General features: G+C 42.3%; 1 protein-coding gene across 4 annotated transcripts in view; it reads right to left on the bottom strand.

Moving 5' to 3' along the window:
- Nucleotides 1-27599, bottom strand: part of ATP9B (ATPase phospholipid transporting 9B (putative)) — a 206763-nt gene that overhangs the window by 123943 nt on the left and 55221 nt on the right. For all 4 annotated transcript variants that reach the window (XM_082641455.1, XM_082641453.1, XM_082641454.1 and 1 more), the window contains 2 exons: nt 27218-27269; nt 12380-12474 (listed from right to left, as the gene is read on the bottom strand). In XM_082641455.1, the coding sequence (XP_082497581.1) occupies nt 12380-12474; nt 27218-27269 (147 nt within the window). The remainder of the gene's footprint in view (nt 1-12379; nt 12475-27217; nt 27270-27599) is intronic.

Here is a 27599-nt window from a genome sequence, read left to right as displayed (position 1 = left end):
AGAGCCATCTGAAAAAGTCTGAGGATTCAGCGTTCCCCTTGACCAAATCCTGAACATGGTGTGCCTTCCTGGTTAAGTTATAGGAAAATATTTTCCTGCAAAAAAATACTTTGTTTCTTGCCTAAAACCCTTCCAGCTGAAAGGCCTGGGGAGGAGGGGATGTCTGAAGAGACAGAGTTAGGATTGCCGTCTGGTGCACGAGGATCCTATGATGACAGAAGGAACAAAGCCCTGAGCCTGGGGAGGAGCAGAGAGAGGAGGACAAGATCACCCGAGCCTCCCACAAGAGTCCACAGGCTCCCCTCCCGCTGAGGAAACCCGCACTGCCCTGTGAGCTTCTGCCAGAGGCTGGTGCCTGAAATCCAAAGGGGCTGCTGGGCACACCTGACAGCTCGGGCTCCCCGGCGACGGTGCATGGGCACCGCTTCAACCCTCCCAAAGGACTCGCCGACACCAAGAGTGCGGGCTGGTCTCACCCAGCTGCGCCAGGTCTAAGGATAACAAGGCTGCGTATACTTTTGCTGCAAATACGCCCCGGCCAAGCGAGTGGGCCGTGCAGAAAGTTTAACACAGCAGGCCCGAGAAAGCCCTGCTTGCAAGGCTGGCCCTTGGCTGGGGTCTGGGAATGTGGATCCCAGGAGAGCTGCCAGCCTTCCCGGATAAGAGTGTGTGCCTAAACCACTTATTCAAGCGACATGGCTCACGCCAAACACCCGCTTTCCTTCTTGCGGGGGGCGGGGTATGGGGGGGTGCGTCTGGCATGTAGTACGTGCCAGGCAGAGGGTGCCTCCAGGCCCAGCCCTCAGTAAAGGCCCTGTGAGTCTCTAATGAGCTTCCCTGGTAGAAACTACTTCCCACGTGTTCCCACATTACGTTGGGGACCTAGGCGTGTCCTGTGTGAGTCCCCTGGGAGGGGAGTCTGGAAGCTCTTGCCTGCTTCCCTGCCATGTCGCCCTGTGCCTGTTCTCTGTGCTGACTGCTCTGAGCCCTCTCACTGTAACCACCCATGGCCACAAGGAGGACAACACGCTGAGCCCCGGGAGTCCTCCAAGAGAATCATCAAAACTGGGGGGGTCTGGAGGATCCCCCGTCACAGACAGCTTGCCATTTTTATAGGTTTTGTTTCTGTTTTCTGTTTTGTTTTGGTTTTGCCTCACGGCTGCTAACACTTAGAAAACACAGACTTCCAGACATGAAGAACAAAGGTCTGACCACAGACGCTGAAGCGCGAGAGGAACGGGAGGCCTCAGGGGGCCGCAGTGCTGTGTGCGCTCCGATGCTGAGCCCGAGCCGCTCGTGCAGGCAGGTTTCAAGCGGTCCGGCTCAGCCAGAAGAAAGGAACAAAGACCTCCGCGGCTCCTCACAGAAGGGAAGATGGAGCTGGCAGTCTGACTTCAGCCAGTTAACCACCAGTCAAAACAAAACCAAACAAAAACCCCAATGCTCTTCAGAAGAACATCACAGAATCCAGAGTCTCTACAATGCATCAGTAATGTTGAAGATCCAATCAAAATGTCCAGGCATAGGAGGAAATGAGAACACAGGATCCACATTCAAGTAGAGTCCAATCAAAGAAGACTAACTCTGAGATGACTAGACATCAGAATTAAGAGATGAGAATTTCAAAGCAGTTACTAGAACATCTCAAATTTTTAAAGGAAAACATTCTCCTAAACAATAAACAAAGAGGAAACCACAGCAGAGAAAAAGAAAACATGTATACAAAAAAAGAACCAACTGGAAATTCTAGAATTGAAAAAAAATACATCTGAAATAAATTCATTAGATGGCTTAAGAGCAGACTGGAGAACAGAGTCTGTGAACTTGAAGACATGTCAAGAGATGATGAATCTGAAGAACACAGAGGAGGGAGATCTTGAAAATGAGTATAGCCGCAGCGTCCCTGAGAGAACAGCAGGAGTTTGTTTGCAGTTGGGTTCCTGGAAGCAGCGCACAGAAAGAATGAGGAAGAAAAGGTATTTGAAGAAACAGTGACTGAAAATATGCCAAACTGGCTGACAGCCATAAATGTGCAGATTCAGGAAGCCCAGCAAACCCCTAGACAGATGAGTAAAATTTAAAACAATCAAAGTCACAGCTAAATAAGAGACCAAAGATAGAGAAAAATCTCAAAAATACCTAGAGAAAAATGACACATTACACGCAGGCAAAAACTAGCAAAATAACACTGATTTCTCATCACAAATAATGAAAGCAGAACACAATGGAACAAAATATTTAAAGTGCTGTGGGGAGAAAAAACTGGTCGACCCTGAATCCAATATTCAGCAAAAATATCCTTCACAAAAACAGGACAGGTGAAACTAAGATATTTTCGGATAAATGAAAATGAGAATTCACTGCTAGCAGACATACACTACAAGAAATGCTAACGGAAGTTCTTTAGGCTGAAGGGAAATGATATCCAGTAGAAACTCAGGTCTTTAGGAAGGAATGGTAAGGAACAAACATGGTTAATATCAAAAGAAAAACAAAAATCCTGTCTTTTCACTTTACTTCTTTAAGATACAGATAAAACAGAACAGTTTATGATATATGTAGATACACTGCATATTGAAAAAGTATATAAATGCATACAAATAAATATGCACACAAAAAATGTGCAATGTGCTTTAGCCTCAAAAATGAGTGGGGTAAATGGATCTATTCAAATACAAGGTTCTTAGTTTAATGTGAAGTGATAGAACGTTAAGTTTTCACAATACACTTTTAGTTAAATGCATATTGCCATCTCTAGCAAGTAGTAAAAAAAATGCAAAGAGGTAGAATAGCTGAAAAGCCAATGAACAAAGCAAGTCAGCTTTCTAAATATATTCAAGTAACCTAAAACTGAGGAAGGGACCCCTGAGACACTAGAGTTGGCTGAAGCCCTCAGGGCTAAGAGAAAGGGGCCGGCAGAGGGAGAGGCTAGGAGAGGGCAAGGCAGGGAGTGACCGGCAGATGGAGGTCTCGAGAAAGCAGGGTGAGGCGAAGGCGGCGGAAGACTTCCCTTCAGACAGGAGAGGGGACAAGGCTTCGCTGTACCAGCAGGTAGGGGGGTGAGGTGCCCGGAGGGTGGGAACTGGAGGGGATTTCCATTTGATATAATGCTTTTTCTCTGCAAGGTAAGCTCATCTGATGAGAGAAAGGCGGGTGGATCAGAAATTACAGGAGAGTGGAAAAGTCGGAAAGCACTGCTATGGAAAAGAGGAACCCCAGCTGCCCACACACACACAAAGGATGGCAGGCAGGCTGGCAGTGACAGGGGGTTCCCTCTCTCGTCTGTGGTGATGGTTTCACTGGTGTAGCGAAGTGCACAGTTTAATTCTGGGCAATTTCTTGTATGCCAATTTTACCTCGGGACAGTTAACAACACGCAGAGAGGAGGGTGACAGGTAGTGCTGAGGACCAAGCTAGACACGGAACTGCCACTCTGCTTCCCCTGTTGAGCCACGTTCCTGTCCTGATACTCGACGGACCTCTGCCATCATGTGTCTTGCCCAGAGGTCTTACTTTGCTCTTGATCTTTTCTCACAGCTCCTGTCTGGACTGTAATGTCCTCTCAGATCTCTTACAGCGACCTCGAGATCCGTTTTTATTGTCTCCGCTCCTGCCGCCCCGCATTCACAGAGGCTCAGGGCTCAGCTGACACGGGTCTCGCCTTCCCGGCCGCCCACCGGCTCTCAGGAGGGGCAGCTGCCTGTGGGCTCTTCCCCGGGACAGCTTCTCTGCCAGGGGAGCCCTGCCTGATGGGCTGTCTGGAAAGCTCCATCCCTTCAAGAAAACATTCTTCAACAGAGAACAGGCAACACTCCACAACTGATACGGCTTCTCTCCTTCCTAGAAGACATACGGACGACTTGGCAGTTTACATTTCATTTATTTCCTACTCTAACGTAGGTGAGGGACATACAAATTTTCATGTTGCTTCAAGCTCCTTGGAGAACAAGTGGGAAATAACTGATTCTAATAAAAATGGTAATCGTAACAACAGTTCTAAATGGAGCACCCTGCTCTGAGGGCAGTAAAATCCTCCAGGAGAACCAACGGAGAAGCGTTAGCGTACACCACCCAGTAAGAAGTGTAGGAAGTAATCAAAGAAACCCGACGGAAAACAAAATGAAGACCTGGTGACAGAGACCACCTCCACCATTCTTCCCATCGCCGTTTTAAGACGGAACTTCCGACCCTGCGTGGGCGCGTGGCTCCCCTCAGCACGGTCACAGCCAGCCCTCCCCACGCCGCCCACCTGGAGGGAGGAGGAGGATGAGGCCGCTGCCCCATCCCCGTGCCCTCCGCTCCCGCGGGCCAGGCTGCAGGGGAGGGACACTGGGACGCGGCTGAAGGTCACTGACTGCGGACGACAGAGCTGCGCGCTCGGCTGGGACCACCCACCTCTGGGCTGTTAGGTGAGGGAGAAGAACCGTCTCTCTGGATCTGGGATGTATCACTCTAGACCTCAGAGCAGAAAGGGGCTTAACACATGGAATGCAGTGCTCCCAAAGCCTTAGGAAGCTTTGAGCTCATGCCTGAACCTCCAAACATCAGCCTCAGAATGATCCTCCGCAGAAAACACCACGGCCACTACTGAGTTCCAGACGCAGCAGGGGAGCCGTGACTCCAGGCTGCGAGGGCGGCCACCGCCTACACAGCAACTGCCACACAGAGCCCTGGGGCCGAGGACAGCACCTGCCAGCTGAGAACGCCAGTGGGGCAGAGGGGCAGCTCCCCCCCAGCCTGCCCTGAGAGTTCTCTGAGAGCTCCTCAAGCCTGGGGAAGCTCACTCACATGCCTTCAGGTGGGGCTGCAAAATACGCGCAGGTTAGTTTTCAAGGTTCTGAAGAACAGAGACGCCGCACTGGATGAAGGGTGAACACACCAGCTCACCACAATGGGTCTGCTACTGCAGCTTAGATTATTTGTTAACTAATAAAAATTTATGTTCAAGTTAATTAAGCCAGGCTAGTTTACACAAGAAGAAATGCATTGCGTAATAATTTTAGACTTGTGAAAAGACAGCCAACCGACTCCTGGGATGAGGCAAGCTGGAGGATCACTCATCATTTAAGTCCTACACCGTCACAGTCATTTTCAGAAAATGAAGTTCTCCTATAACAGACTATCTTTTGATACATGGAAATAAAGAACCGCCTAGCAGCAGCCCCCATATTTCCACGTGTACATGAACGTTCAGAGGACTGCATTTCATCTAGTACATTAGACATCAAATGACTGAAAAATGGCACAATAATGAGAATGCCATTCGAAGCTTTTCACGATAATTTAAAAATCATTCTGAAGTTTTCAATAATGTAGGAAAGCCCCTGCTACTAGATCAAGGGCAACATTTGTTCGCATTACTTAAAGGTCATTAAAATACATCCTTAATCATAACATGTGGTTCATTACCAATAAAATTGCCTTTCGTTCAATAAAACTAATTAAATATAAATGGTATTGTTTACTGCTATATGGATCTTTTGAAATACATCAGCGAATCATGATTTATTGAAAATTACTGTGCCCTCACCGTTGTTAATAAATCTGCCTGATCACAAGAGCAGAAACACATTCCCACACGTCTCCATGTCCGCGACAGCAAGAAGCCGGACCTGCCGTCACAGGACTGGATCAGCAGCACTGCTCCAACTAAATTTCAATTCTCTGATCACATTAGGTGCTCTGGACACAACAGAATTAGAGAGCTTATTCTTGGTGGCGTCCTCAGTTCTTTAAAAAGAGCTCTAAGGACTGCAGGTTTATTCATTCTTGGTGTCACTGTGGACACAATGCTCCACTGATGATGCAACAAACAGCGAATGTCACCAAACACTCCCCAGGTCCATCACATTAGAGACAGAAAAGTCAAAATGAGTGACAGTTATGGACAGCGTAAGCTATTTGATGAAAAACCAAATTGCCTTGCCTATGTCCATAATGAAATCAGAGCTTTCTTTCCTGTGAAAAAAAGTTTATACCTAATATGTCAAATTTTATGAAGCTACAAATTTAAATTGATGGATGGGGCTTCCCTGGTGGCACAGTGGTTAAGAATCCGCCTGCCAATGCAGGGCACACGGGTTTGAGCCCTGGTCCGGGAAGATTCCACATGCCGCAGAGCAACTAAGCCCGTGCACCGCAACTACTGAGCCTGCGCTCTAGAGCCCGTGTGCCACAACTACTGAGCCCGCGTGCCACAACTACTGAAGCCTGCGCGCCTAAAGCCCGTGCTCCGCAACAAGAGAAGCCACCGCAATGAGAAGACCACGCACCACGACGAAGAGTAGCCCGCGCTCGCCGCAACTAGAGAAAGCCCGCGTGCAGCAACGGAGACCCAAGGCAGCCAAAAATAAATAAATAAATTTTATAAATAAATAAATTGATGGACGAATCACAAATTCAGCTAAATTTCCTTTTTTCTAAAATATATTGCCTTTTGTAAATTTTATGATCATATCAAAACTTAAAACATTCTCATTTTCCAGTTACTTCACCCAAATGCTTAACACACTCTCTATCAAAGTGTATCAGCCATAAAATTTTAAAAGTAGCACTGTATGAATTGCATACTCTAACTTTCTAAGTATTTTCAATTTATACATATCTGTCGCTAATAAAAATGAGGAAAACATCCTTATAATATTGAATATAATAGAATGTACCTCCTGTGATCACAGCAAAGGGAATATTCAAAAATATAGATAACATCATAGTGGAATTTTAAATACTTTCTTAAGATATCATTTACAAGCAATAAATTATGCGTGCAAAGTGTACAATTTTCTGCATTTGAATACAAGCACACACCGACGACACCACCACGACCAAGGGGTGGACATTTCTAGCAGTCTTCTGCACGCCCCTCCCCGACACTAGCCTCTGTCACAGCTGACCCACTCTCCTGGAATCCAGGTAATGCCATCCCATACCACATACTCATTGTTTGGCTTTTCTTTCAGAAAAATTCTAAGGTAGTATCTTAACAATGCACTTCTTTTCTAACACTCTCAGCGAATTAAATCTGCTACAAAGGATTAGTCTGTGCAACTGCTTCCCAGTGTCCCCTGGAGCACCTGTGACTGCTGGAAGTGAGGTGCAAAGGGACAGACTTCGAGGTGCGGCCTCCAAGCCTGATGGCAAACAGAAACCCTCGGTCGCTTGGGGTTCGTGACCTTTCCGCCCCCTTCAATCCTGGAGAGACCACTTGAGGACGCACGCTAGAAAAACGAGAAAGCACACAGAGGAGGAAAAAGGCAACTGCACAAGAGCAGCGGGCGCCCAGCGACGGGCTCAAAGCACGTTAGAAAGTCAACAGGCTCCATGACTGTCTCAGGATGAAAACTAACCATTTTAACAAGTAGCATGAGAACTGCAAGCTGGGTGTCTTCAGTGACAAGGCGACGGCACAGCTTTATCTCACCACGCGAAAGAAGGAAGAGCAAACAGAAAACACTGGGAGTCTGAGTGAGGCTGGAAAGAGCAGGGAGGAGGGGCCTGGGCGGAGGAAACTCCGGCGGCTGCAGGCTGTAATAACAAGAACTTACTCGACCTCACTCATAAAACTGTCTTTCAGCCACACAGGTTTCGTGACGTGACTGAACTTTCTTCTCTGTGGGTCTACGTGCAGGGAATATTTTAATAATTACAAGACAGTAAGTGCTAATGACCAGCCTCTCACTTTTAGACTAACCGCTGACAAACACTGACAGGGGTTAAGATGAGATATGAACACTGGTGGGGGAACAGCCTTCTGGCACAACACAAAATCCACAAACAAAAAGGAAAACATATCAATATTTACCTAAACAAAAGTTAATTTTAATATTTACCTAAGCAAAGTTATACGGCAAAAGGTATTTTAAAGCGAAAAGTCAGGAAACAGGCTGGGGGAATAGGTTTGCGACACGTACTCACTCGGCAAAGGTTTGGAGAACCCTGCACACTCATACACTGAGGGCGAGAGTTTAAAACTGGAACCTCCCAGGGCAATTTTAAAATTGTGATGAAACAGTGAGCTATTCAGCAAACGGTACTGCTGCGACCAGCCAGCAGGTTGTTTTACGTTTGATTTCCTACTCAGAGCTCGACTCCAAACAAACGCTAGCTGGACTGGAGAGTTCACGCGTAAAGCAGGGGTGATTTTAAAGCAACCATTTAAAACACAGTCATGGGGTGGAAATGGCCTAAGCATAAAACCAAAAGCAGTAACTATTTATTTTTTAAAAAATATGTTTATTGAAATATACTTGACATATAACATTGTGTAAATTTAAGGTGTACAAGTCAGTTTGATGCATTTATATATTGTAATATGATTGTCACCATAGTAATAATTAGCACTTCTATCACATTACATAAGTAACTATTTTAAAGACTATTTTAAAATTACTGTTAGGTCACCTTATATAAGGATGCTAAACTTTTATACGGACAACAGAAACTATAAATGAAAATATTTAGAAGAGATTAAAACAAATGAATGAAAGATGATTAGCAAACTATATATAAAGGCCTCTTTAAAAACATATAACAGGAAAATGGACAGACAACATGAACAGAAACTTATAAAATAAAAATATGAGAAGTATACTTTCTTAGATAAGGAATCTCCAACCTCACAAAAAGATTAAATGCAAATTTAAAGGGGATGCCATTTTCTCAGTCATCAGATTGGAGACGGCTGACAGGTCAACTGACTTCAGTTAACCTACAGGAGATGTACAAGTCACTGTAGTCTTCTAGAGAGCATTCTGGCAAAAGAATCAAAATCCTTAAAATATGCCTATTTGTTGATCTCTGTTAGTATTTATAAAACATCAAAAGTATTAACTTTCATATTCACCAATATCAGGCTGGTTACTGAAGTTATAATTTGTCAAATACCACGCGGCTAATAGAGTACTTACAGAGATACACATTTTCTAACATAGAAAGATAAACCCCGAACATACTTTTTTTTTTTTTGTGGTACGCGGGCCTCTCACTGTTGTGGCCCTTCTCGTTGCGGAGCACAGGCTCCGGACGCGCAGGCTCAGCGGCCATGGATCATGGGCCCAGCCGCTCCGCAGCATGTGGGATCTTCCTGGACCGGAGCACGAACCCGTGTTCCCTACATCGGCAGGCAGACTCTCAACCACTGCGCCACCAGGGAAGCTCCCAAACATACTTTTGAATAAACACCCTTATAGGAAAAGAAGTACGTACAGCTTCACCCAAGTGTGCAGGTGTGTGTATGGCGAGGGGAGGGCCAGGGAAAGGTACTGTCAGGAGGGTCTGTGCCCGAACGTGAACGGCAGCCACTGCGAAGCAGGAAAATTAGAGTGCTTCTCATCTTCTTTATCATTTATATATTATTTTCAATGCACATATTACTATTATAATCAGGAACTCTCTTTTTTTGAAAGAATGAGTGCTGAGGAGCGGGATGGTTAGCCCGAAATGTGAAAGAAGCTGTGAGGGAAGAGGACAGTGGTATGAAGTGCCCTCCAGGGCAGAGGTAACATGGCCCATGGAGCGCCGCGTCCTCCCAGCATGCACGTCCCTAAAATAAGCAAATCCTCCAGTAACAAAGACCCGCTGCTTTGGTCTTTTCAAAATTTTATGCTCAATGGACCACCTTTTAATTTTAATTTGAAGTATCATGTAGCTCAGTTAGTACACAAGACACATATTTCTCACTGAGAATTAATCAAGGACTTCCACAAGCTGTGTCACTGTAACTGGTATGAGACTTGCCCTCCCACTACAAATGCTGTAAAATGAACAAAACACATGAGACAGCCGTTTTCAGACACAGGACACAGTGCTTCTGGCAGAATCGCAAGACTGTGACCCTTGGGAGAAGAGGACACAGATGTGAGCCCCAGGTGAGGCCAGCTTCCTGCGTAAGGGGAGGTTCTATATCGCGGGGCTGGGGGAAGCCGAGCAGAGGAAGGCGGCCTTTCTGCTCAGGGACAGAGCAGAGACCAGGGAAGCGGGAAGGGAACAAAGAGGAAAGGAGTGGCAGCGCCCTGCGGTGCTCCCTGAGTGTGCCCACAGATATTCAGTGCTCCCTGAGTGTGCTCCACATTTAAGTAGTGCTCCCTGAGTGTGCTCCACAGCTACGCAGTGCTCCCTGAGTATGCCCACAGCTACGCAGTGCTCCCTGAGTGTGCGCCACAGCTATTCAGTATTCGAAGTGTGCCCACAGCTACGCAGTGCTCCCTGAGTGTGCTCCACAGCTACGAATTGCTCCCTGAGTGTGCTCCACAGCTATGCGGTGCTCCCTGAGTGTGCCCACAGCTACCGCGCACCTGGTCGGGGTGAAGTGATGCCTGGTAGAGTGTGAGCAGAGAGCTCTCTCCAGACCAGCCCCAGGGATGACAACAGAGCTGGGGAGACATGGAGTCTGACCAGCCAGAGTTAGAGGCACCTCAAAACAATCGAGGCTGTCCATGGTTATCCCACAAAGAGCAGGCCCTTGTGGTAGGATTAAATTAGCACCATGACAAAGGGGAATCTAGGCCTACCCCAACAAAGTTTAAGAACAAGTCTTGGAAAGATCAAGTTTATCCACAAGTTACTGAACTAAGAAAATCAAGATCAACAGGTTTTGAAGGAAGAAAAAAATATAGTATTTACAACATCCAGCATCCAACTGAAAATTACCAGCTGTGCAAGGAAGCAGGAAAGTGTGACCTGTAACAAGGAGGACATTTTTTTAAGAAGAAACATACCCAAAATAACAGAGACACTGGCATTAACAGACGAAGAATAAGTGTTATAAACTGCTGAAAGATTTAAATGAAACTATGAACATATTAGGAAAGAAAAGTATTCAAACAATAACAAAAATGGGTGACCAGGTGGAACCTGGTTCCAGAGGTTAAAAATACAATATTTGGAATAAAAAAGTTAGCTGGGTGGTCTTAACAGAAGACTAGACACTGCACAAGATAAAATTAGTGAATTTAAAGACAGAGCAAAATGAATTCCCTGACACTCCAGTGGTGAGGACTCCGTGCTCTCACTGCTGAGGTTCAATCCCTGGTCAGGGAACTAAAATCCCAAAAGCTGTGCAGCTAAAAAAAAAAAAAAAAGACAGAGCAATAGAAACTGTCAAAATTGAGTCACAGAAAGAGAACAAGACTGAGAAGAGAGCAACAGAAGCTCGACACCTGCAGGAACATCAAGTCTAACACACGTGTCGCTCGTGTCCCAGAGAGAGGGGTCTGGGCAGAAAGGAGGAGGGAAAAGAGAAGAAAACCAGGAACCCACAGACCCAGGAAACCCAGCAAACTCCAAGCAGGGAATGAGTTTCAACCTGGGTACCACCTAAAGTACAGGCAATGGAAAATACCTCAAGAAACAAAATACTGCCAAGTCTTACGCATGTCAAACAGATTTAGTTTCCAAAAAGTGCAATATTTACAATAAGGAAGGTTCCTGCTATTCAGTAATTAACTGTAAGCTATGTGCAGTAGCTATTCCTATCAAATCCAATCCATCTAAGGAAAGTGACCAAATCCAGAGGATTCAATTTCCTTTCCCTTAACCAACAACTGCTTGGGTCCAAGGTCATTCTTAAGACACACCTCAATCTTCCTTTACTCTCCAGTGAATATCAGCAAATCATGTAAGATAAAGCTTCTCTCATTCAGATAAATCATATGTATAACATAAAAAACACCAAATGACCACAACTGTGATTTTGCTTAAAAAAAAAAAAGATGTATAGCAGTTTAGGAGATTCTGAGCACTCGTGAGAGATCCGTTTCAGAGATCACTAAAAACACTGAAATCCGTAAGTACTGTGCCCTCTGGTCCCACCTCTTGCCCGTTCCCCAGGCAGCAAAGGCCAAGCAAGAAGTCCAAAGGTGTCTTTCCCCTGCTCACTCTGCTGGGACACACAGGAACACTTCACTTCCCCCTCCCCAGAGAGGGCTCTCCACCTTCAAAGGGAGAAGCTGAAGTGGACAGGCTGGTGTCCAAGGCTAGGCTAAGCCCATGTGAGTTCCACCAAAGCAGTATCTGAACAGCCTCCTGGGAGTCAGTCAGTCACCAAAAATGGATGTAGCTAACCCCACCAAGAGTTCTCGATTTCAAAGATTACTCAAATGAGGGGGGTTTTAAAAATAGAAACAAAAAGGAAAGAGAAAGAAAAGAAAGAAAACCTAAGAGTCAAGCCAAAAGGAACATTTAAAACTATACCTCAAAAAGATTATGTGCTAAGACACCAGAGGAATTACGTGGGCATAATTTTCAATGAATTTAGTAATGAAGAAATTATTTTAAAACACTATCAACGCATTAATTAAGTTAGTTGGTATAAACAGAACTGTACTTACTGCACAGAAATGGCCACTACAGTAAATGACGGAGTAATGACAGCAACACTCACCCCCAGAGCCGGCAGCCTCTGCGTGCAGCTCACCGCCACTTTCAGCTTCCAGTCAGTTTCACCATCGAGTTGATCAGTTCGAATGAAACATGAACCTTGGAATGAGAGAAGAAAAACTCCTAAGTTACAGGTACTTTAAAGCCACAATTCACAGCACAGTGGGATACAGAAATGATATATCTACAGATTCCCATTAACAAAAATCCGTAAAAGTACTATTTATTTGACTCACAAAATGAGTCTGCTGAAAAGATAGAGGTCATTAATTGTTTATTCACTTATCTCCTAGTTGGTGTTCTAGACTATTAAGGTTTACTAGTAATAAAGGTTTACTTTATTTTAGAAAGACTACATTGATCATTTCTACCTTTAGCTTATGTTTTTGATAATAACACAATAATAAGTAAATATACAAAAATACCCAAGAGTGTGTGATATAACTTTGCTAATAAAATATAGGATGTACCACTATAAAACATATGCTCAATAATAAAAGCACAGCTAAAACGTTAAAGCCTGGGGACTTCCCTGGTGGCGCAGTGGTTGAGAGTCCGCCTGCCGATGCAGGGGACACGGGTTCTTGCCCAGGTCCGGGAGGATCCCACATGCCGCAGAGCGGCTGGGCCCGTGAGCCATGGCCGCTGAGCCTGCGCGTCCGGAGCCTGTGCTCCGCAACGGGAGAGGCCACAACAGTGAGAGGCCCGCGTACCACAAAAAAAAAAAAGAAACAACAAAAATGTTAAAGCCTGAAAAGAGCTACTGTCTTACTCACAACCCCATCAAATTCTAAACTAAAAAATATTAAATTACAAAAATCCATTTACTCTTCGCCCATGCTGTCATACCATTTCTTATAACGTATCCCCATACACAACAGCAAAGCACAAAACACATACATACAGGGCCACTGTGCAACATTATTAATCATAACCAAAGGAGTGGGAACACAAAATCAGGGAATCAGCTGAATACAAGGGAGCACATGCAGCAGTGAAAAAAAAAAGAAAAGAAAGGAAGGAATGAAAAAGAAACAGAAAGAAAAAAGAAAAAGAGATGAGAAAGGCCTCCATTTCTACTGAGAAATAAATCTCTCTAGGATATATACCATCTAATGAAAAAAGCCAGGTGCACAACACTGGGAACAAAGTAACACCAGCTACTGGAGAACAAGGTGGGGAGAGCGTGAGTATGTGTGTCTGTGTGAGCGTGTGCAGGGAGGGACACGACCCCAAGGAAGGAAGGGGAAAGGGAAGGGATGGACTAGAAGCAACACCTCTGGGAGTACATCCTCTTTTACACTGTTCACTCTGAGATCACACGATTCACATAATTAAAAAGCCAAATCATATCAAACTTTAAAAGAGTGACCTGTAAAATATAAAAGGAATCAGATAAAACAAAGTAACAAATTAGTAGTTTAACCACAGAATGAATTCAAGTGACTTTTGAGGTTTTTCAAAAATTTAACTGCAAAATAAAATAGTTATAGAAAGCCACACAAGCATATGTACACCTTAGAAATTACTACAAGACAAATATCTTGTGCACAACTGTGAGACCCCTTAGGAGATGCTGCATGTGCCTGGACCCCATTGCAGCCCTTCCCTGCTTGTAAAGCAGCAGGACTGTCAGTTGTACGTCCCTGTGCAGATGTACATCCTTAGCAGAGCCCACTCTGGGCATGCCTGTAAAGTCACTTTTCACGCCAGGCCCTCCCCACCCCTCCTCCAATGTGTCTGCTGAAAGGCTGGCTCTGCTGCTGCTGACTGAACACTCGGGTCCAGGCCAGCCTGCTCCCCTTCCCTCTGCGGGTCCTACGACGCTGGCTCCTGCACACAGAGCCCAGCTCAGGCTCCACTGACCCTCAGCAACGCTGCCCTGCCTCCGTCCAGAGGTACAACGTCCTGCTCTTCTCTGATGCCAACAGCCCTTCATGCTTAATGCCCACTAGAGGTACCCGTTACCGCACTAGAGGGTGCAGAAGGCAGCAGGCTATCCTTCTTTTTCACCTTTTACCTAGAATAAAATGTAAAAGGAGAGGCTTCTGCTCTTTGGATCCAGTTGGCTCACCTAGTGGAAAAGTTCCTATAAGAAAGCACTGATTCCTGTTGTTATTTACCCACATTTCAAGGCAATGAACTAGTACCCTGCCATCCTCAGAAGGAGACCAATTAGGCATGTGTGCGTGTGCGTGTGCGTGTGCGTGTGTGTGTGCTGAATGAGCTCCAGTACTTGAGGAGTTTCACTCCAATGCCATTACTATTATTATAGAGTCTCCACCACTGGGGGACAATCTCCAGAGTTACCACATTATTAGATTGAAATGTCCAGTGTTCAAAAAAAAAACCAAAACCAAAAACAGGAGAGTATGGCCAACTTAATGGAAAAAACTTAATCAACAGAGACTGTCCTCAAAAAAGACCTGACGGTAGTTCTACTAGACAAAGACTTTAAAGCAACTGTCTAAAAAGATGCTCAAAGAACTAAAGAAAGATGTGGAGAAAGTCAAGAAAACAATGTATGAACAAAATGGAGATATCGATAAAGAGAGAGAAAACCCAAAAAGAAATGAAAAAGAAATTCAAGGGCAATGAAAATTTCACTAGAGGGAGTCAAAGGCAGATTTGAGCAGGCATAGCAAAGAATGAGCAAACTTGAAGATAGGACAATGGAAGTGATCCAACCTGAGGAACAGAAGGAAGAAGATGGGAAAAAAGTGAACAGAGACAAATGGACCCATAGGACACTGTCACGTGGACGAACGTATGCACTGTGGGAGACCCAGAAGGACAAGACAGAGAAGAAGGAACAGAGAGAATATCTGAATAATGGCTGAAAACTTCCCAGATTTGATTAAAGACATGAATATAAACTCCCAAGGACCCCAACAAAATCCAAGCACAGACATAACGTTCTTTTGTTGCACTTTGCAGATGCTATGTTTTTTTACAGATTGGAAGTGTGTGAAAACCCTGCATCAAGCAAGTCTATCAGGGCCATTTTTGCCAAGAGCATTTGCTCTATTTGCATCTCTTTGTCACATTTTGGTAATTCTTGTAATATTTCAAACTTTTTATTATTGTTATATTTGTTACGATGATCTGTGATCATTGTTCTTTGATTTTACTGTTGTAGTAAAATTGTTACTACAAAGACAAACATTATTTTTTGTTTTGTATTTTTTTAAGGTTGTACTTTTTTTTAGACATAATGCTACTTACTGCACACTTAATAGACTGAAGTATAACGTAAACATAACTTTTACATGTACCAGGAAACCAAAAAATTTGTGTGACTCTCTTTATTGTGATATTCACTCTATTGTCATGGCCTGGAGCCAAACCTGCAATATCTCTGAAGTATGCCTGTAATATGAACTCAAACAGACCCACACCAAGACACATTATAATCAAACTTTCAAAAAGACAAAGAGAATCTTGAAAACTGCAAGAGAAAAGAGAATCATCATATACAAGGGATCCTCAGTAAGATAACCAGCAGATTTCTCATCAGAAGGAGATGGCATTTCTATGGAAGCCAGAAGGCAGTGAACCAATCAACTCAAAGTGCTAAAAAAAAAAAAAACTGTCAACCAAATATCTTCAATCCAGCAAAACTGCCCTTTGAATGTGAGGGAGAAATCAAGACATTCTCAAGTAAACAAAAGCTGAGGAAGCTGGTGACCACTAGACCTGCCCTGCAAGAAGTGCTCAAGGCAGTCTGGTAGGTGAAATGAAAGGCCAGTAGACAGTAACTTGAAGCTGTGTGGAGAAATAAAGATCTCAATAAAGGTTATTAATGCATGGCAATTATAAAAGCTAGTACTATTGTAAGAATGGTTTGAACTGCACTTTTTCTACACGATTTAAGAGATTAATAAATTTAAAGAAAAGAAATTATTAGTCTAAAAGCCAGAATTACTGTAACTTTGGTTTGTAACTTCTAATCTTGTTTTCTACGTAATTTAAGAGGTTAATGCGTGTAAACTAATTATTAGTTTATGTCTGGGGAACCCAGTGTGTGAAGATGTAATTCTGTGACATCAACAACTGGAAGGATGGGGTAGAACTATAAAGGAGCGGAGTTCCTGTATGTTGTTGAAGTTAAGTTGGTCTCAATTCACATTAGAGTTTGTTACCTGTAGGACAGTAAATGTAATTCCCATGGCAACCACGAAGAAAATAGCTATAGAATATACACAAAAGGGAATGAGAAAGGAAGTTAAATATTTTACTACGAAATATCAACCAGAAAAGACAGTAATGTAGGAAATGAAGGACCAAAAAAAAAAAAAAAAAAAAAAAAGCTATAAGGCGTAAGGAAAACAAACTGCACAATGAAAGAAGTTGCTCCTTATCAGCAATTACTTTAACTGTAAATAGGTAAATATTATTCAGACTCCTATCAAAGACAGAGATTGGCAGAATGGACAAAGACACGATCCAACCACATGCTGTCTACAGGAGACTCACTTTAGATACAAAGATACAAAAAAGTTGGAAGTGAAAGGATGGAAGAAGATATTCAATGCAAAACAGTACAGCAGTTTCTAAAAAAGTTTTTTAAAGAACTACCATATGACCTAGCCATTCCACTTCTGGGTGTAGGCCCAAAAGAAATGAAAGCAAAGTCTGAAAGAGACATTTGTGCACTCATGTTCATAGCAGTATTATTAACAATAAATAAAACATGGAAGTAACCCAAGTGTCCACTGATGGATGAATAGATAAGGAAAATGTTGTAAATACATACAACGAAGTTACTATTCAGACTTAAAAAGGACAGACATTTTACAATAGATGGACCTTTAGGACATCACACTCAGTGAGATAAGCCAGTCACAGAAAGACAAATACTGCCATGAATCCAGTTACCTGAGGGTCTTAGATTGTCCAATTCATGGACACAAAGTAGAACGGTGGCACCAGGGCTGGGGGTTATGTGTATTTTATGTTACGTGTGTTTGAACACAGTTAAAAGAGAAAAAAAATAAATTCACTTCAAAAGTAAAACCATTCACCAACCTTGAAAAAAAATTACGATAATGCTACAGTAATCAAGACAGTGTAGTATTGGTGAAAGAGTAGATGTAGATGAAGGGAACAGAATACAGAGAACCTTTAAATAGAACTCCATAAATATAGTCAAGTAATCTTTGACAAACTAGCAAAGGCAGTACTATTGAGCAAAGATAGCCTTTTCAACAAATAGCGTTGGAACAACCAGACATCCACACACAAAAGAAATGAATCTAGTCACAGACCTACACCCTTCATAAAAAATCAACTCAAAATAGATCACAGACCTAAATGTAAAATGCAAAACTATAACAGTCCTAGAAGATAACCTAGGAGAAAACCTAGATGACCTTGGGTATGGTGGTGCCTTTTTAGATACAACACCAAAGACGTGATCCATTAAAAAAAAAAAAAAGCAAAAACTGATAAATTGGACTTCATTAAATTTAAATTTAAATTTAAATTTAAAACTTCTGTTCTGCAAACATATCAGCAAGAGAATTACAAAACAAGGCACAGACTAGGAGAAAATATTTGCAAAAGACACATCTGATAAAGGGCTGTTAGCCAAAATATATAAAGAACTCTTAAAACTCAACAATAAGAAAACAATCCAGTTAAAACATGGGCCAAACCAGAACAAAGAAGATACAGAGATGGCAAATAAGCATATGAAACTATGCTCCACATCACATGGTCAGGGAAATGTAAGGTAAAACAACGAGACACCACTCCACACCTACGAGAATGGCCAAACTCTAGAACACTGACAACACCAAGGCTTGTGGGGATGCGGAGCAACAGGAACTCTCATCATTGCTGGTGGGGATGCACAATGGTGCAGCCACTTCGGAAGACAGTTTGGTGGTTTCTTACAAAGTTAAACATAATCTTACTATACGATCCAGCAATCGCACTCCTTGCCATTTACCCAAAAGAGCTGGGGAACTCATGTCCACACAAAATCCTGCATGCACATTTTATACGAGCTTTATTCATAACTGCCAAAACTTGGAAGCAACCAAATGTCCTTCAGTAGGTGAATGGATCAACTATGGTAAATCCAGACAATGGAGAATTATTCAGCAATACAGTGAAATGAGCTATCAAGTCATGAAAAGGTAAGAAGGAATGTTAAATGTTTATCACTAAGTAAAAGAAAGCAATCTGAAAAGTCTGCATACTATGTGGTTCCAACTACATGACATTCTGGAAAAGAAAAAAACCATGGAGACACTAAAGAGACCCATGGCTGCCCAGGATGGAGTTGGCAGTAGAGGTAAATAGGCAGAGCACAGAAAATTTCTAGGACAGTGAAAATCCTCTGTATGATATATATAATGATGGATGGATGTCATTATACATTTGCCAAAACCCATAGGATGTACTACACCAAGAGTGAATTCTCATGTAAACTATGGAATTTGGGTGAGGATGATGTGTCAGTGTCAGTCCATCAATTGCAACAAATGCATCATCTGGTGGGAGATGCTGCTGATGAGGGAAGCTACGCAGGTGTGAGGGCAGGGGGTGTACTGGAAATCTCTGTACCGCCTTCTCACTTTTCTTCTGTGAACTTAAAAAAATAAAGTACAGGGCTTCCCTGGTGGCACAGTGGTTAAGAATCCGCCTGCCAATGCAGGGGACACGGGTTCGAGCCCTGGTCCGGGAAGATCCCACATGCCGCGGAGCAACTAAGTCTGTGTGCCACAACTATTGCGCCTGCGCTCTAGAGCCTGAGAGCCACAACTACTGAGCCCGCGAGCCACAACTACTGAAGCCCGCACTCCTAGAGCCCGTGCTCCACAACAAGAGAAGCCACCGCAGTGAGAAGCCCGTGCTCCGCAACCAAGAGTAGCCCCCGCTCGCCACAACTGGAGAAAGCCTGCACGCAACAATGAAGACACAAGACAGCCACAAATAAAAATAAATTAAATAAATTAAAAACATTAAAAAATAGATTAAAAATAAATTAAAAAGTACAAAATAAAAAAAAATTTTAAGAAACATATTCAGATTAACACAGAAAATATACACCAGGGCTTCCCTGGTGGCGCAGTGGTTGAGAGTCCGCCTGCCGATGCAGGGGACACGGGTTCGTGCCCCGGTCCGGGAAGATCCCACATGCCGCGGAGCGGCTGGGCCCGTGAGCCATGGCCGCTGGGCCTGCGCGTCCGGAGCCTGTGCTCCGCAACGGGAGAGGCCACAACAGTAAGAGGCCCGCGTACCGCAACAAAACAAAACAAAACAAAAAACAAACAAAAAAAGAAAATATACACCAAACATATTATACAAACTTTTTTCTTCGCAGGAAAAGAACACTGCAAATAACTGAAACTGCACTACAGAAATTCACATTTAACTTTATATTTGAACACCCGCAAGGACGGAGACTACTTTCCATTGTACTTTTCTCATATTTGTATTTCCGAGCTCCCCTTCCCCCGTACCAGTGTTTGCTCCTACCCATCAGTTTCATGTAGAATTATGCTACCGATCAGCGCAGTTCAGCACCAGTGTAGCTCTGGTGAACAGCTGACTGCAAACGTGGTCCTGCAGTAGAGCTCACACTGCATGTCCTCTCCACTTCAGCAGCTAATTTCATCAACAAGTTATCTCCTGGCCTTTTACCTTTTATCCAGAGGAAGAGGCTGCCGTATGACAGGTCAGCTTTAAGTAGTGATCACTACAGCAAAACAGAAGCATTCGACGGGTGGGCACCCCTCCAGGGTGAGGCTCTGACCTTCGCCTGGGAGCTGCAGGGAGATGGGGGCCCTGACTTCTCGGCTGCACTGGCCTAGAGCAGAAGCTTCCTTCACATGGAGCTGGGGTGGGTCATGGCTAAAATTCCACAGAATCAAACTGTTCTTACCAAGAAAGATCTCTGAAGAATTTTAAAACAATTACTTTCAAAAGATATACAACTGAATACTGAAGATTTATTTTAGGGATTTTCGTGGATGAAACAATCCTCTAGTGATTTTCAACCAGGGGCGATTTTGCCCCCAGGAAGCATCTGGAGACTTGGTTTTCACAGTAGGCGCTGGGGGTGGGGGCTGGGAGGGTGCTCCTGGCACCCGGGGAGTGGAGGCCAAGAATACTGCTCAACACCCTGCAGTGCAGAGACAAGCCAGCATAACAAAGAAATACCAGGCCCCAAGCGTCAACAGTACTGAAGGCAATGCAAAACCTACAAGCTGGTGGAGCAGTGGGAAGAGCCAGTCTTGGGCTGAGCACTGCCTGACAATCCACTCACTCACGCTCCCTGTCCAGGTGCTTCACCTTATTAAGGTTTTCATGTGCACAGTGGAAAATATAAGACTTACTTTGGAGGGGTGGTGTAAAATTTAGAGGAAACTCTATTAAAATCTGCCAGCGAATGGTATACACCAGGAACTTATTAATTACTTAGCTAGTTATTTCTCAAATTTGGGGAACTAGCTAAGGTAGCTATGTAAGAACACACCTTTACACAGCTTAGTCCAGTGCACCTTTTGCACAATGTTCTAAAACTAAAATGGGTCCGTGCAGATCCACATCCACCCCTAGAAGAAATGGACCCCTGCACATCTGTAAGCATTTCCTGGCTCTCTTACTCTGCGTAAATACCAAATACTTTTCTCTTGGAGCCAATGCACTTTCAACTAATTACAGCCACCAGCAATTCAGTATCTGAAATGCGCCCCACTGATTTCTGAACCAAGTACATTCAATCCTTTTAACTACCGATGGCACAGGCATTAGTGTTGCCAGCATGAATCTAGGAGATTCATACAGGTTAAGTCACTTCTGTAAGACATAATAGGATAGAGAGCTAAGAAAAAATTTTTCAATCACCTAGTTTATCCGTTGAAGATATATCTATGAGACCTTCATCTGATTTCATGCACCTTGAAAAATGTATCTAGTTATGTAAATAAATTTTGTTATGTATTATTTGTCAAAAGATTTATGATAAGGAGAATAACTGGTTTCAACTAAAAAGGAGGACAAGGAAATTTGAAGTACCCATTATTTTACACTTAGACCTTTTTCTCAAGATTGATTTTTTTCCCTCTTAAATATATGCATGGCTATATATATATCTGTATGTGTGTGTTTTATAAAGTATAAAAGCAACTTAAAAGGGATTGGATTCTAGATTCTGTATGACACATACTTTGAGACATCCATGCCAACAGCTTTGCTCCAGGTTTGCTTTCTAACATACAAAATAACAGAAGGTGAGAATATCTACAGTCTCTTAAATTTCAAACATTTTGTGTTTCTAAAAGTGAAACTAATACCTTATCTAGATGTCTGTAAACTTATTAAACACGGGAAACAATATATCTGCCATTCTTAAGAGTAAAAGGCTATGCCTCATGTTAAATAATTACACGCTCTTTTTAAAATTTAGAGGAAACTGACGTATGACTGACCTTCAAGTACAATTACATTACTAGGCTCACAGTAACTGACATGATTTAAAGACAGAGACAGAGAGAGAGACAGAGAGAGGGAATGAACTGCAGCAAAATCTGAAGTATGGCCAACGTGACTTGTCTTACACGAAGTATATCTAGTAATTTTTTAACAGCAAGCACTAGCTACAACTGATGTCAGTTAAGGCTCGGTAAAAATGAATTATTAAATTGGTCTGCTTATATCCTATTACTGACTTCTTATGAATACTTGATTTTATTTGGTATAATTGACAAGAGTTGACAGCAAAGGACAGGTTTAATGACAATCAAATGAAGATCAACTCGTGTATATGTCACCAAGGAGAGCCACGTCAAGTGGTGATAAAGTAACTGATGGGACACTGTGAGACAGGACACATGAGTCTGTCGTATGCTGTAATAAGTGACCCTGTAATATTAGCAGACTGCCTGCAACAGCTCACAAATCCAATAGGTCTGAAAGAGACAGGCTACAGTATGTGCCCAAGAAAAGAAAAATAGACATTGACTTTGCATATATAACACCAGATCGTTTGCCATTAAACTTAATTTCTAAATCATTTATATGACTTAATGACTCTGCATGAAATTTTTAAGCTGGTGGCAAGATGAATAGCACCACAGAGAGAATGTGGATGAGTACAGTGTCATTTACCTACCCCTCGCCCTCTAACAAGAGACAGCTGAGCTATTGTAATATGTCCCAAACACTTAAACGATAATGTCATCACTTAGGAGACAAGTGAAAAAGATATTGGCATTTATAAGAGATGGATGAAAATTAGTTCTAAAGCATTAATTTCTCTTAATACCACTAAAAGAATTGTGTGCGTTCAGGAGATATTTGATCTGAATTAAGAAACTGATGAAGCAATTGATTAATTGGAACTTAAGCCATCAGTCACCAGATCCATCAACAGCTTCATTTACATTCTAAACAATCAACTGACGGCCCAATAGAATACCCTGTATTAATACACAGTCAATATGATGCCACGAAGAGACGCACTGAGCCGTACTGACAAACGCCCAGTGGCTATTGTCCAAACTCGACACGCTGCATAGATTTAAGACTTTCATACTGGCTAGGGTTTAGAGATCCTTACTATAACAGACAATGTGTTACCAGGGTTTTCTGAACTGAAACTGAAAAATAATAAAGTAATATTAACAGTGTTAGCAGATACACAAAAAATTCTAAACATGTACGTTTAAAAACAAGGCTTTAATTTAAAACCTTAAATAATTATATAAAGTCACACAAACAGAATTTCTAAAGCTAAGAATCTTGATTGAAAGCAGTGTTACGACACATTTTATACAGCTGGGAAGCTGTCTGGTCCATTTTATAAAGAGAAGAAAAATATCATGAAACAGTAATCTGACATTTTAGTATCTCCATTAAGAGTAACAGTAATTGTTTTAACAATTTAAATTTGACAGAAAAAAAATCATAAAACTGAGGAATATAATAGAACCACAGGTTAAAACAGATGACAGTAAGGTCCTAAACTTGGAGCCATTAATAACCATCCAGGAATATGTTAAATAATAAAAATTTAGCATACATGTATATTATGTACACTTTTCTGAGGAACAAAGTGATAATTCCTAAGATTCTCAGAAAGACCCATGACCTCCAAAATATTAAATATCATTACCCTACAGAGAGAAACTGTCCCTACAACATAGAATACAAAACAAAATTTGAGAAAAAAAAACATTTTTAAAACATAATCAGTTTGGATATAACGTTATTTATCTGTAGTTGGCACATCAGAGAGTATCTCACTTGCCTAATGCTCTAATATTCTCTTCATGTTTTGCTATCTTATTACGCCATAACAATGATACGGTGGCTGAAGAACAATTTCTAAAACTTCAGCAAACATTTACTAGCCCTCAGATTCTTCCTCTGAAAAACTGACATTTCTAACAATCTTCCAGCTTTAAAGAGATGGGTTTTGTTCACATTTTATCTCCTAACATAATTTGTATACTCTATTTCTTCTAAGTTAATTACCTAAAGCCATTTCCACATTGAGCATAATATTCTTAATCTTACATATATTCCTACCATGATCACTACAAGGGCAATTAAATATAAAAGCATCTCCCGGGATTTCCCTGGCAGTCCGGTGGCTAAGAATCCGTGCTTCCAGGCTTCCCTGGTGGCGCAGTGGTTGAGAGTCCGCCTGCTGATGCAGGAGACACGGGTTCGTGTCCCGGTCCGGGAAGATCCCACATGCCGCGGAGTGGCTGGGCCCGTGAGCCGTGGCCGCCGAGCCTGCGCGTCGGAGCCTGTGCTCCGCAACGGGAGAGGCCATAACAGTGAGAGGCCCATGTACCACAAAAAAAAAAAAAAAAAAAAAAAAGAATCCGTGCTTCTGGTGTAGGGCACACGGGTTTGATCCCTGGTCGGGGAACTAAGATTCCGCATGCCGAGTGGTGCAGCCAAAAAAGAAAAAAAAAAGTATCTCCCAAATGCAAACTTTTTGTTATTCATTATACTGAATACATTTACAAACAAAGACAAAGAAATCATAAATAAGTAGGGATGGCAGTGTAAAAATCTCTGAAAACCCATTCCTCCATAACTGTAATGAGAACATAAGCAAAAATTGTCTACAGCAACTTTTTCAAAACTCTGGAAAATAATCAAAGACTTGCAACAATCCCAGGTGCATTTATTCAAGAAACACGGCTAAATGTAGCTATGAGTGAGATGTGTGGTGTTTTGACTTGTCCCTTTTCCAGTATCCTGCCCCCAGTCAAACTCCACAGTAGCTGAGAAAACCAATGGTCTGGTAGCCAGTGAGGGGAACAAACCAGGGCTGGGACTCCCCAAACCCCATGCCCAGACAACTGTAACCACCTGACCAGGTAGAGCTTGTCTGGATTTGACTCAACCCACAGCTCATTCACTGAGAATGTGTTTTCCCTGGAATGTTTGTCAAAAACAAACAGTGGCAATTGTTTAATGTCACAGCTACCTTGGGTGGTGGTTAAAACTGGGGTAAATAACAAGCTGACCAAAAAAATTTAAAAGAAAAGCTGAAAAATCAGATAACAAGGAGCAAAAAGCTCTATCATATTCCCGAGAGCCTAGAAGGCTACCTGCCAGTGCAGGGCTGCACACAGTGCCCTTGAAAACCTGAGAGGCCCGAATCTCTCACACTGGCTGAATTTGAGGCTCTGTACAAGCAAGAAGTGAAGGCAGAGGCAGAGTTTTAACTGCCTGACACAGCTCTGCAGGTGTTAAGGGAACACTAGCTATTTGTAAAAGATAAACCTTGCAACTCTGGTACTTGATAATACTTCTCTGTCATAGAGAGTCCACTTGGTGACAGAATGGGAGGGGAGTCTGTTCCACACAGTCATTAAGGAACCTAAACTGAGGGAAGCTCTGCCATCTTCAACAGGCAGCTTCCAAGGTTACCCTGGCCATGGACACATAGCCAGTACAGGGAAAGCCGAGGGTGGAAGTGGTACACATGCTGTTCAGCCACCCTCCTTCAGCCACACCTCAGGGCATGGCCCCATCTAACTGGACAGGAAAGGGAAATGGACTGGAAAAGTAGTTCTCCAGTCTCCACCCTATGGGAAAAACAAAACCACACATTAAATAGCACACAATAAAGTAAAGGTATCAAGTGTACAGAGGTCACTTGATTATTAGGTGTAACTGAATTCTTCTGTTAATGGCAGCCTCATCTTACGATGTAAGTAATCATAACTACAGTTGGTGAAAAGAGAAAACATTTTTCTTCTCTCTCATGACTTAAAGTGTCCTTTTAAAAAAACGCTGTTTAGGGACTTCCCTGGTAGCCCAGTGGTTAAGACTCCTCGCTCCCAACACAGGGGGCCCGGGTTCGACCCCTGGTCAGGGAACTAGATCCCGCGTGCCACAACTAAGACCTCGCATGTGGCATTGAAGATCCCACATGCCGCAAATAAGACCCGGTACAGCCAAATAAATAAATTTTTTAAAAAATACAAAAAAACAACAAAAAAAAAAACCCCCACTGTTTATAAATGGAGAAAAAACTAAATCAACAACTCTAAATTTTAACCATGTCCTTTCTAGAGTTTTCATGCTACAAATAATAATACATATGCTGAGCTTCCCATAAAAATATTGCTCATTTACGCAACAAAGTCAGAAATATAAGGCAGAAGGAACTTTGGATATTACTTGACAAACCTCTCATCATTTTAGAGATGATGAAAATGTATGACCACGTGGCTAGGTCATATAATTAGAAATTGGTCAAAGCACACTAGATTTTAGGTTTCCTGATTTCCAACCAATGGATTTTTTCTCCTTGACCACATGAGGTTTCCTTCTCATTACCCCTTTTGCACCTTCTTCTTATTGTTTAAAGCTCTGGCCATATAAGTATTATTTTCTCTGTGAAGCCCATTTCAACTCACCTAGGCAAATTGTCTGTTCCCTCCCATTACCCCCACATGTCTTTTATTTATTTGTTTGTTTCTTTATTTATTTATTTTTGGCTGCATTGGGTCTTCATTGCTGCTCGCAGGCTTTCTCTAGTTGCAGCAAGCGGGGGTTACTCTTTGTTGTGGTGCGTGGGCTTCTCATTGTGGTGGCTTCTCTTGTTGCAAAGCACGGGCTCTAAGCGCACAGGCTTCAGCAGTTGTGACATGCGGGCTCAGTAGTTGTGGCACGTGGACTCAGTAGTTGTGGCTCGCAGGCTCAGTAGTTGTGGCTCGTGGGCTCTAGAGCACAGGCTCAGTAGCTGTGTGCATGGGCTTAGCTGCTCCGCGGCATGTGGGCTCTTCCCACACCAGGGCTCGAACCCATGTCCCCTGCATTGGCAGGAGGATTCTTAACCACTATGCCACCAGCAAAGCCCTCCACATGTCTTTTAATATTTATACTATCCATACAATCAGAGTATTGCTAAACGTCAATGTGTGTACTTCCATAAGTAAGTAGATCATGAACTCTTTGAAGAGAGCAACTTGGTTTTATTCCCTTTTGTATTCTAAGCAACAAGTAGCACCGCACATAGTAAGTCCTAAATAAATGTTTGCTGAATGAGAAATAAAACTGCAAATGCAGAATAGCAATCAAGTTTTGAGGAACATCACCATCTATTTAGATATCAAAATGGACTTGAATGAAAACTTTCACTTGATATAGGAAAGGATATTTTTTAAACCAACATATTATACAGTAAAATCATTGTTTTAAACATAAACAGTTAAATGTGGTTTAGAAATTAATGAATTCAATATATTATCATTCAAAGAAAAATTCTTACAAGAATAAATTTAACTTTTATCTTTCAAAATGAAAATTAAACTGCCAAAATACCAATCATAAGCAATATAAATAAAAATAAAAATACCTGCTTTTTCTGATGTCCTAAGAAATACCATGTCCGATGGAATTCTTTGATTCTGCAGAGTAATATAAAATATTAATTATCTATATGCAAGTTTACAAATTAATACAATTCCATTCCAAAGGAGAAATAGCTCCTAAAAACAACTAAAATAATGTTATATTTCAACTCTATGCTAAACAATTAACATTCATAATTTGTATAATAAAAATGAATATTTTAACTCATATTTTAGTTAGACCTCTAAGTTTTTTTCTGCATCAATGAACCATGTAAATGGCATTTAGTGATGACCTGAAAACTACTTCATTTCCTGAAAAATGTTAAATATTACCATTTCTGTGGCCTCTGTTGTACCTCAACTCACACGTACAATATAATAGTT

Source organism: Mesoplodon mirus (assembly GCF_964341445.2).
Source record: "Mesoplodon mirus genome assembly, chromosome: 13".
Classification (NCBI taxonomy): Eukaryota; Metazoa; Chordata; class Mammalia; order Artiodactyla; family Ziphiidae; genus Mesoplodon; species Mesoplodon mirus.
The sequence above is the reverse complement of the archived record's forward strand: the minus strand, read 5'-3'. Positions and strand labels throughout refer to the sequence as shown.